This window comes from Cydia pomonella, chromosome 13, assembly GCF_033807575.1.
Source record: "Cydia pomonella isolate Wapato2018A chromosome 13, ilCydPomo1, whole genome shotgun sequence".
NCBI classification, from domain to species: Eukaryota; Metazoa; Arthropoda; class Insecta; order Lepidoptera; family Tortricidae; genus Cydia; species Cydia pomonella.
In genome coordinates this window covers 21,210,573-21,222,595 of record NC_084715.1, presented here as the reverse complement: position 1 = coordinate 21,222,595, position 12,023 = coordinate 21,210,573, and the positions used below count along the sequence as shown (strand labels likewise).

The 12,023-nt window shown below is 40.9% G+C and overlaps 1 protein-coding gene across 10 annotated transcripts in view; it reads right to left on the bottom strand.

Moving 5' to 3' along the window:
* The window catches only part of LOC133524585 (histone deacetylase 4), a 169,545-nt gene that overhangs the window by 9,981 nt on the left and 147,541 nt on the right, over window positions 1-12,023 (bottom strand). For 7 of the 10 annotated variants that reach the window (XM_061860676.1, XM_061860670.1, XM_061860671.1 and 4 more), the window contains 10 exons: window positions 9,161-9,358; window positions 8,882-8,952; window positions 7,791-7,939; window positions 6,584-6,688; window positions 4,566-4,726; window positions 3,960-4,187; window positions 3,228-3,415; window positions 2,524-2,644; window positions 1,361-1,593; window positions 210-348 (listed from right to left, as the gene is read on the bottom strand). In XM_061860676.1, coding sequence (XP_061716660.1) covers window positions 210-348; window positions 1,361-1,593; window positions 2,524-2,644; window positions 3,228-3,415; window positions 3,960-4,187; window positions 4,566-4,726; window positions 6,584-6,688; window positions 7,791-7,939; window positions 8,882-8,952; window positions 9,161-9,358 — 1,593 coding nt within the window. The remainder of the gene's footprint in view (window positions 1-209; window positions 349-1,360; window positions 1,594-2,523; window positions 2,645-3,227; window positions 3,416-3,959; window positions 4,188-4,565; window positions 4,727-6,583; window positions 6,689-7,790; window positions 7,940-8,881; window positions 8,953-9,160; window positions 9,359-12,023) is intronic. The other 3 variants (XM_061860678.1, XM_061860672.1, XM_061860680.1) reach the window with 2 other exon arrangements.

The window sequence follows — 12,023 nt, the reverse complement described above, 5'->3', positions numbered from 1 at the left end:
GTAGTGCAACATATCTAACAGTTGTTTTGACATGTAGTGGACCTTCGCAAATGCATTGTGGCAAAGGGCGCCAGCTATCAAAATAACCGAACCTTCTATAACGAAAAGAGCGTTGCCGACTCTTATCGTCTATTAAACAATTATATGCTGTGTGCCCTGTGGTAGAAGGTATACAGAGGTAGGTAGGAAGGTAGTAATTATTAGTTTACCCAGTCTACGATGAGTATCCTCTGCAACCGCAGCCGCTGGTGCAGCAGCCTGGCGGCCACGGCCACCGAGTTGAAGAAACAGAAGCCCATGGCCTGGTTGGGCTCCGCGTGGTGCCCCGGCGGCCTCACCACCGCGAATCTGCCGATACAAACACAATATTAAATAAGGCATTCTTTAAAATTTCTTTTTGGTGCAATTAATTGGCATGCTCAGAGATGTGAGAGAAACATGCATGATAATGAGAAACGAGCTGAGAAGAAAGTGACAAAAATAACTAGAGAGCGCGGTATCCATCTCGTGCCATATAGTTGGAGTTTAGAAACAGCTTTTCGGATAGATGTCTCCAAAATTTAGACCTGGGGACCATGGCTAGGTTTACAGTTCTTATGAATTATTTTTGCGGACCGGATTATATGATTTTGGGCTTGTAGCATCTTGTAGAGTGTGATACTTTAAAATGTATTCAGCAAATAGGCCACAAGACAAGGGCACTTTTACACGTTAACATGGAATTTACATACAAGCAAAAACAAGCACATCAACAATTATAAAATACAATTAAACGTAATTGTGTACTCCTCAGACAGACCAATATTAATATTAATGCAAACTAAAGTATTATTCCATAATTGTTAAAAAAAATAAAAATATTATTATTACTTAGTAGTGGAAACCTGTAATTGGCTTTTTTGATACATATTATGTTAATCTAGTCTTAGTTTACTTAAGCTGTTGGTTTTCCTAATAAAATAAAAAAGTCCTAGTGTTGTGTTCCTGCCGGTGAGTCAGGTTGCCAGAGCTCAATGAGGGGGGGGGGGGATAGGGTCGGCAACGCGCATGTAACTCCTCTGGAATTGCAGGCGTACATAGGCTACGGACATTGTTTACCGTCAGGCGGGCCGTATGCTTGTTTGTCACCGACGTAATATAAAAAATTAGAGACGTATAAAGTCTATAATTATTGAATTAAAAAAAAATATAATAATAAAAAACAAACAGGATACAAAAAAATATTTAAAATTATTCAGAGGTGTAGATATCTCCAAGTGTCAGAACTAAATGATTACATAGTTTATCAAATTATCCTTAGAGATGTATAGGGGATATAGTGTGTACGTCGGGACGCCTAGCTGGTCAGGGTCACACTCACCCGTTGCGCAGCTCGCCGCGGGCCGTGCGGGAGGCCAGGTCCAGCACGGCGCCGGCGGCCATGCGCGCGGCGGCGGCCGTGTGCATGTCGGACCAGGCCGTGTCGGAGTCCACGCCCAGCCCGCCGCACGCCAGGCGCACCAGCTGGCGCGGCCCCGCGGCCCCGGCGCGCCGCCCGCCGTACTGCGCCACGTGCGCCTCCGAGTGCACGCACTGCAGCTCCTCGAGGGACGCCTGCGCCACGTACACAACTTGGATTAAACCCGTGTCACATTTAACAATCGCTTAACACTTTAAGATACTGGTACAGTCAGCATCAAAAGTAGCGGATGAAACAACGCGCCAAAAGTATCTGATATTCCGTATGACTTTTCCAAATGTAGATAATTTTCTAAAATTCGCGTTCAAAAATATATCTTTTACAGTCTTAGTTCTTGTACATTAAAAACATCACTTTTTGTTAAGCTATTACAGAATGGTAGATACTTATGTAGCGTTATTTGATCCGCTACTTTTGATGCTGACTGTACAATCGGAGACATTCGCGGTAAACCACTTCAGATTGTTTTTGCCTCGATCCTTACGAGCAAGCTAAATTTAATAAAAACCACTTTTTTAAAGTGCCATACTATTGGTCATCACTTTTGGGTTATCGCCTCACCGCCTGCAAGACGTTTAAAAGATTTTCGTTCTTTAGGTGGTTCACCGCGAATGTCCCCGATTATACGTTGTAAGGCTCAAATATTTGTCAGTTTAGATGGCTTACTTAGATTATTAGGAACCGATGTCATTGTAATAATTGATCAATTTCGACATCGTAAAATATTTTTTTGACGTTTTTATTTTTAGAAATTTTTAAAATTATTTTAATGTAAATATTTGTACGCTCGCTTGCATGCTGAATAAAAGGATTCCTTTTTATTATTATAAGATCAAATATTACTGTATTCTTACAAAAAAAAAAATGAAGTACGCACGACTACGCGCGGGTTGTAAACGAAATCGCCTTACAGCGCGCATCGTTATAAATATTAGAACCGCCAGTGAATATGAGCTCCAATGAACTCGTTTATCAACTTGGTATCTGCGGCGACGGGCAGCAACGCTCGCGCCACTCGAAATGGTCCGCTGGTGGCAGCCACGCGTCACACCGAGCACACGTACCTTGCGCGGCCGCGTGCGCTCCGTGCGCGCCAGCAGCCCCGTCTCGCACAGGCGCGCCCACACCGACTGCAGGCGCCCGCCGTGCTCGGGGTGTTGCGGCGCGTGCGCGCCACACGCACACCTGTATACAAAACATAACCATTTACATTTTTTTACGTAAGATTACGACAATTTTTTTAAGTCTTAAAGTTAAACTACAAGGAGAGTTCCATGCGCTACATTATATGCATGAGCGTTAGCAATTAGCCGAGAACTCGGTTTCGCAGAGCTCGATGCAATCTTGCAAGGAAGGGTACCCAACTGTCCGACTCCGATTTGATTCATTTTGATATATGCTATAGAGTAGTCTAAAATAACGGACACGTATTTTTTTTTTAGCTGCCCAAACTCAACCTATTGGGAGAAATTGTCCTCCAAAGTACTAAAAAGTTACTAAATCTTGTAACTCCTATAGAAAGTGATGCTCAAGCAACTTGCTAGTTAATGGCTGATTTGAGTATATGTTTGAAAGCAGCAAAAAAATAATGAGCACGTGTTTTGTTATATCGGCTAAAACTCACTTTTTCCTCGGAGTCGGACAGTTGGGTACCCTTCCTTGTTGGTTCAGCAGCGCCGCGAAGTGTACTGCCCTCCCGCTCGTGAGGAAGGTGGAGCCGGCAAGCCGACCCTGGCGGCCGGTGGGCCGGTGGGGGTGGGACACTCACCCGTGCTTCAGCATGAGCGCGTCGTAGGCGAGCCCCGTGGCGGGCGCGCGCGCGCCGACGAGCGGCGAGCTGAGCGCGCGCGCCAGGGGCGCCGCCGCCACGGCCGCGCGCCGCGCCGTCAGGTCGATCACCTCGCCTTCCTCCTCGCGCAGCGCGGCCGCCGCGGCGTCGTGGGCGCGCGTCAGGACCTGCCGGGCACCGTCTACATTAGTCGGCTCACACACGCCGTATATGCACTTGCGTTTGTAACTGTAATGCGCCGTCGCGTAGTTGGCGACTGAGGGCCAGGTGCACCAACTACAGTTAACAGATTGATCGACGTCACGCAGCAGAGATCTATGAAACTTCCCATAGAATAACATTTTGCGAAAATTTTAACGGTGACTGGCGGTTTGGTGCAACCGACCCAAAGTGCATAACTGTTATCGAAATTGCTAAGGCGTGCCGACGCACCGCCGCGGTACAAATCTAGTGAATGCAAATTGCACGCGAATAGTTGTTAAAGCTCGTCATTTTATCAGGAATGGTTCACGAATAGCATGCTACTGGTGCATTCGCTATACCTAGACATCCGAATCGGTGTAGAAGCAAGTCATACCTATTAAAAAAAAAACTATAGAGGAAAAAAAGACAATAAGCCGTGAGGTTTGTCCCGAACTTGGAGGCTGACATTCCAAGCGAACTAGTTGTGTGCGACAGCGCCACCCGCGTTAACCAACGTCCGTCACTAACCGTCTTCCGTATCTGGTCGCGCAGGTAGGTGTGCGAGTGCTGCAGCGCGGGGTCGCCGAGCGGCAGCGGCGCGCTGTGCGTGCGGCCGAGCGGGCGCGCCGGCGGCCGCGTGTGCGCCGCGCCCGCCCCCGCCCCCGCACCCGCGCCCGCGCCCGCCCCCGCGCCCGCCGGCGGCGCCACGTACGGCTCCGCCTCGCACACGGGCGGCAGGGACACTGACACCATCACCTGGACAAATGTATCGTTAGTTACTAGCGAATCTTCTGAAAAACATTTCTGTATAAAAATCAGATTCCATCTAGAAGCAGTGTTCTAATTTAAAATTGTCAACCAAATTTGTTATTGTACACGGACGACGTACTGCGCGTATAAATAACAAATCAAGTTGCGGTTTTATAACTAAAATACTGTTCTAAAAACGTAGGCGCGTATCCTACCGACTGCGCCAAATAATATTGCGCAAAATCAAGACAGCGGGCCTGCCCAGCGATATGTTGGGCACGAACGGTTAGGACACTAATTCCGGTCGAGTGCTTGAGTTTTCCTCGTATTGCAATATGCCCCTACACAATGTAGTAATAGAGCCCTACAAGGCAGTAAATTTACCTGCGGGACAGGAGCGGGCGCGGGCCTGCCGAGCGAGATATTCGGCATTGAAGGTGAAGAGAACAGTAACTCTGGTCGGGTGCTCGGTTCTTCCTCTTCGCGGATTGGCGCTGCCGTGCACGCGCCGGTAGGTGAGCCACGTGGCGAGCTGCCGTCGCAATCTGTTCCCAAACAATATAGCGTTAAAGTTCCAGTTCCAATAAGAGTTATTTCTGATGCTAGGCAAACTACACTATCTGCTGCTAACTTCTGGCGTTATATATAAACGCGATACAAGCCTCAATTATTTATTAATCGTTTGTTTTAATCTGTCTAGAAATGAATAAAAAATAAAATGAGAATTTTATAAATAAGAGGGTTAATGTTCAAGTACAAAAAAAAATATTTCAAACTAATTCGAACGGCTAATCGTAAACATCTGAATCTAACACGTATGTCATTAGAGCTCAGGTTTCAATTCGTTTGGCAAACTATAGCTGTAATCTATTCAATATTAATACATCACGCAACACATCACAAAAAGTGGCTTATAAATATGACTTGCGAGTTTCAATGTTATTGTTTAAATTACACTAAGTGCAACACGTATTAGTATCTTGTCAAACAAAACTATATATAGTGCTGTTAATAATGAACACATTAGACATTATCTTATCTATTTCTAGCTGCAATTAATTTCGGTAAACAACTTTACTTGCCCACAGTTCAGTAGTACAGCTTCGAAAATAATTACTGTAAAAAACTAACTAACCTAAAGATGTATTGATATTGATTGAAATAGGAAATGAACTGAAAATAAATTATATAAAACAACACACAATCTTAAAATTAACAGATATTAAATAAGTGACATAATTTTGTAATTTGTTGTCTCAAAGGGGATACCACTCATCATGAGTCGGCGCATGTAGTGCAGCGACGCTGATTTTCAGTGGACCCTTAAACTTATAACCTAAACCTTAAATTAAGAAATAAAATACATTACATTATAAGAATAATAGAAAAACAACGAGCGGGTAGACCTAAAAATAATATAGCCAGTAAAAAACAGATTATACATTATCCAAAAAACAAATATAATGTGAACAAGACATGAATGGGGAATTTATAATGCAACATAAACTTTAAACCATAATAGGTAAAGTTTTAATTTGTTTTTAACCCTTGGAGTGGTAGGCGGTCGACTCCCGACCGATTATGTCATTCAAATTTCAAATTTGATTAATTGAAATAAAGTCAAAATTCCAATAACTCAAAAACGACATATGCCACTTGAAGAGATATATGCGAAAAGTGAAGCAGCATTTATTATTGGCGGTGGAATGTTATTCCAGCATCGAGTGGCAGCTTAACAATTTCTAATATTATCTAGGACGTCTTATAGAAGCCTTTCGTCTATCAGTACCCGAGCTTCAGATACGCGAGTAACGTTAGAGAATACCTGTGATTTCAAAAACAATTAAAGGCTTATATAGCCTTAGGTCAATTAATGTGATGTTGATATGGAAAACTTGGGTATGACAGCCAAAAATGGGAAGGTGTAAGTAAAATTAATGATAGTGTTTGAAACCGAAAAATACACGAGCTTGAAACGGAATAAGGCTGACATAAGGAATTAAGATGATTTAAAAAAAAAAAAATTAGTTGTAAGGCACCAAAGAAGGCCCATCGTTATTTTTATTTTTCTCATGTTAAATATGAACTTGCAGTTTTGTTTATGCGGACATGGATGCAAAATTTGAACCCATTCACACTTATAAAAAGTATGAAATTTAGAAAGCAGACAAGCTTAAGAACCAGGGCTTTTTTAACGCGGGTTCATTAAAGCAGAATCGAGTTAAGGGCGTGTACTTACTGCGGTGCATGGGCCGCGTCGTGGACGCCACTAGAGCGGGGACGCTCGGCGCTCGATAACACGCGTCATCAGCCACACTTTCAGCATGTAGGGCCCGACATTGTAACTGGCTTCCACTACTACTAAAAATGAGTGTGAGGGGATGGTATAGATGTGTACTCACTGCGGTGCTTGGGCCGTGTTTTGAGCGGGCGCCGCGCGAGCGGAGACGCTCGACGCTCGATGACGCGCGCCTTTAGCCGCACTTTCAGCATGTTGGGCTCGGACGCTGTTAGTGCACACCATGCTCAATGCAATGCTCACACTGGTTAATTCTATACTACAAGTTACTAGCAGACAGTTGTATAAATACTTGTATTAAATTGAGAAATGTAATAAGCTTATCTTAAAGCTAAGCTGGTATGGAGAAAAGTTATGTTTCTTTCGATTCAAAACAAGATTAATTGTGATTATCGTGCTGTGATTGTTACTACAGCTACTGGACACCATTTTTATGAAATAATACATTTATACAACTCTTTGCTCTCTGGCCACAAAATGTCTTAGTCCTTAAGACAATAAAAAAGTAGAAGTTTGTAAAAAACCAAACGATTAAAAAGTCTTTTAATGTTTAAATTTGTCAATTTAAGGGCTAAAACAAGTACACAACATATTACTTGTATTCCGAAAACATGTTTGTGTTTAGTAGACACATAAAATATCTACCCATGAATTTAGTTTCTGGTCAGACAAGAAGCACATTTTAACAAATTCCAAGTGATTGGATAAACGGTGCAGATCTTGTGCATTATCAACTCGTTAGTTAGTCAAAACAACTTTACTAATGTATACTTTTAATTCAATTTATTAGTAAGTACTTTACACACAAATTTTATGCGTATTAATATTAAACACCTACATAAGAACATCTAAAAGAGGACGCTTAGCGCAAGGAATTACGTACATTGACCTCTTTCTCGCTCGCACAGTATCATTGACAGCAATATAATTACGCGCATGCGTTAGAGACAGGAACAGGCGGGTCAATGTACAAAGTTCCTCGTGCTAAGCGTCCTTTCTTTAACATTAATTTAATGCTTTCCACACAATCAGTCGCTTTACTCTATATTTTCTAACACTACACTGAATTCAAGCACGCCATTTTGTAGCGAAATGTATATATCGATTTACCGACTTTTATTGTGTTTAAGTGTATTTTACGCCACACTCTTATCACTCATAAACGAAATAATGCGTGCACATCTTTATCATTCCTTGGGCGAACTCTGGAAGATGCTTATTCCTTATTTATCGTATCGCGGTTGCACACTAGTTAAAAACAGCGACTGATAGTATGAAAAGCAAGTGAAACATCAACATCAACAACTGACCAGTCTTCCTCAGCGGGAAGTCGTTGGGCGAGGGCTGAGGCGCGGCGTTCAGAGCCAGAGGCAGCGGCGGCGCCGCCAGCCTGTACGGGTGCGTGGCCGCCGCGCTGGCCGACGTGATGGACTCGCCCGATGACGATTTTACTATACCCCTGCAAGTAAAATGTTAATTATAATGGTGGTTCCATAGCTAGCTGTTATAAATCTTATACGACATTGTGTGACAGATACAACATGATAGCATTGATAAGTGTTATATTATGTTACCTAGGGTTTTATTACACAATGTTATATAACATTTATATCAGCCAGTGTGGGACTAATAACACCTATTGTGAACCATCAATGAATAAATTTGGCCAAATAATATTTCCTAAAAGTTATCAGCTGAGAGCATCAAATGTATAGATAGCAGTGGCGGCGCGTCACAAATATTCGTAGGGAACTCGGAGCTAATTTTGCTTTCCTTTTCTCCATGAACCGATCATGAAAGTACTCAACGGGCTGAAATTAGACAAGCCGGTGGGAATCGAGTTCTTTGAACGATCCGCCACTGATAGATAGTTTTCTATTCATGTCAAATCCAATAAAAACATGTTTCAAGCATGACAGAACAAACGGCGAGACTGAAAACAAAACATGGGCGATTTAGCCAACTTGATTACAAAAACTAATATTTTTAAGGAAGCTTTACTGACATATAAATTAAAGAACGTTTCAACTAAGAATAAATGAAAAAAAAAATGAAACAGTTGCGCTAGTGAAAACTGTTACAGTTGCGTGCAAAAAGTGTTTATGGTATGGCACCCAAATTGTATAACAAATTACCCAATTGAATAAGAGAATCTGAAATGCCTGTATTTAGGAAGCATTTATTGGAATTTTTAGTACAAAATGCTTTTTACTTTTTAAATGAATATTTTGACGATTAAAATTTAGTATAATGTAGTACTCGTATACATTAATTTTATTTATGAATATAAGATTTGTATGCCCGTTAGCTGGCTGAATACACTGTTCTTTGAAATGTATTAGATAACATCCACTTGACTGTATTCTAACAAATAAATGATTTGATTGATTGATTGACTTACCAATTTCTGTAAGGAGATCCAGGAACAGTGCCGTTGGCATTCGCCGCGGCTTGCTTCTTCTTTAAGAACTCCTAAAAACATAATATTACATTAAATATAACAAGTAGAATTCACCAAAAACTGTAATTGTTTTTCCAACAGACAAAAGAATTTGTGAAGATTCGATTCGATTAATTGGCTCCTATGACGGCGAGAATTCAAGTTCAAATCTGTCTCACGCCATAGTGGTTACATTTTTTTAAAAGTTTTTGTTATCTATAATTTAAATGTTAAACTCACCTGAAGCTTCTGCTTGACTTGCGACGACGCATTAGCGCTGTGCTCATGCTTGTCCCTCTTCCGCAGCAGCTCCACCCTGTCCCTCTCGTGCCTCTCCCTCGCCTCCCGCGCTTCTCTCGCCTCCCGCGCTTCTCTCGCCTCCCGCAGCGCCGCCTCCTCCATCTGCTTCTGCTGCTCCCACAGCTGAAACCAAACAGGCTATCAAGCCCTAGTTACACGTTTTTAAATCTTAAAGTAACATGTTGCAGACCACTAAAGATGGATCAATTTATACATCAACCAGGCTTAATATGAAAGGAATTATTGGTCCATTTTTAATAGGTCTAAACAATAGGACACAATACTACTAAATACTAGAAGAGAGGTCTATGCTTAGCGGTGGATAAAGGGCTGATATGATGATGATGATGAAAAATACGAAGGAAAGTTATTAAAAGTGATTTCAACTGATAAGAAGTACTCATTGACGTTACTTATAATTATTACATCGAAATGGCATTAACGAAAACGTAGTCGTAGATTATATGAATCAAAATTCATAATCATCATTTATAATGATGTAGGTAACGGGATTTATGACAATAGTGAAAGTAATGAATTAATGATATTGACTAAGACACAAATATCGCGCTAAGAAATCGTCTTTGCCAGTTACATTTCGGAAACATTAATTCTATTTACGTACTTTATATTCATTAATAAATATGTCATAATATAAACGGTTTACAACGGTTACAGTACTCGTTTGGTTGGCTTAAATAAGTAGCAAATGCGTCATATTTGTTTAGTCATCAAAATAATATACATTCTTGCTATTTCGCCAAACTAACTACACGCCGTTACTTTGAATATTTATCCGTATTTTGTATGCATGACAACAATGCATGTTTTGCTCGATATAAATAGCTTCCAAATGGTATTCTATAAAAATACTCAACTATACATATCTCTCAAATATGGTTCCAAACAAACCGTGAACGCGAACATTTTCCATTAAGTTTGCCTAATATTTGAGTGATTTATTTATTTTCATAAAAAACCAAAAAGTTTGGTATTTATACTCAACGTATGAACTTGTAGACTATAAGTTATACTATTGGGCAATTAAAAGGTGCCTAATGTAGCAGTAATTACGGGACGCAATCCTCCAATACGGTGACAGCCCTGTATATACAGGACGTATGGCAACCCTACCTAAGCGTGACATGACGGTAGAATTATTTACAAGTAATTATCAGCGACCGTCATGGCATGCAGCTGCGATCTCTCAATGGAACAGAACACTTTATAATTATTTGGTAAATCAATGACAAATTTAGTAAGGACAGACATCCCATTGAAAAAACGAAAAACAACTCCTGAGAATATTTAATAACAATTTCTGTATATTATTGCAAAGAATTAAGAGCTACCATTAAAGTGGGGTAACTGTTTATACAAAAATATTATAAACTGTTATTCAAGTCCCCAGCCGGTATTTTACGAAAACGAATGATATATTTGGCAAGGACGATTCAAGTTTGACTAGTTTTTACAAAAAAGAGCTGCTATGTAAATACAAATAAACCAAGCATCAATTTAATAATAAAAAATGGTAAAAACGATTCCAGTTTGTCCAGCAACCATATATGAAAAAAAAAAGACACACCTACGCACATCCAAATAACGCGCACTAACAATTCAACTGTTTTTCAATTCGTTCAAGTTTTAAACTTTTTTCACGCATAATAATGTATTTCAAGGTTTCGCATAATTGGCATTCTAAAACGTCTTTTTCTCTTTGGAGGTTACTACATGTAAGTGTTCGTTCACTGCACTAGTTACTATGACTGGTCGGGCGCAGCGCCCTGCTCAATTATCTAAATCAAACGACATTGCTTCCCGTATCTAGCATAATTTGAGCCCTTAATACTTGATACTCAGCATAACTGTATGCCATTCATTAAACTGGATGTTCTATGGCGAGTATATGAGCAATTACAGGCCTGGAGCGGGTTAATGAATGATGTAATTGCTGATTGCGTCGCCATTCAGGTCTATTTATAGCGTGACACCGGCGGCCGCGCTCTGCCAAACATCGACTTCCAAATATTCCTCACTCTGCCAATTATGCGGCTATGCTTTAAGGCGACATCGATTTCAAATGGGTTTTTTATCTTTCAAATGCAATTCAATCAAATAAAGAATTCAAATCGGCTAGAGACTGTATGACAAATTGTGTTTCGTAACAAACCGCAAGCATCTTTTCAAATTGCCAGAAAAAAATTGCAAAAATGTTCGAAATTCCCAAAGCTAACGGTCCCTACCAAATGAGGCTTAAGAAAAAAAGCTTGTTGAGCCCTGGCCAAAAGAGAGGAGGTTCTGCAGCATATATTCATATATAATGCTTACAGGGCTGCTAGTATGGTAGGTACTTATACCTTGACCCCCAAATACAAGACAAAATTAATTGCCAATAGTCACCATGCACCATAATTTTTTCTACAGAATTTATTCGTTGATGTACCTTTAGTTTACCTCACTAATACGCTGGATATATAAGTAGACTGATATTCCATTTCGAAAAATTAATAAGTAGCAAGACTAAAATTGTACGCCAGAACCACTCCCCACACTTGGGCTCCAAAAACATTGGAAGAGACAAAGATAGCAATAGTAATTCGGCGTAGCTTCCAGTTTAAATAGACTAGCATGACAGCCATCGAGTGATAAGCCAATTAGTTTCCCATCGGCGAGCGCTGGGGTAATGACATACTTCGCTGACGGCCAAACATCTCGGTTTGTTTTTGGACGAACTATTTCTGACTCCCATATTTTTATTTCTGATTATGAGTTGGCAATGCGCAGCGGGCTTCTGAGAATG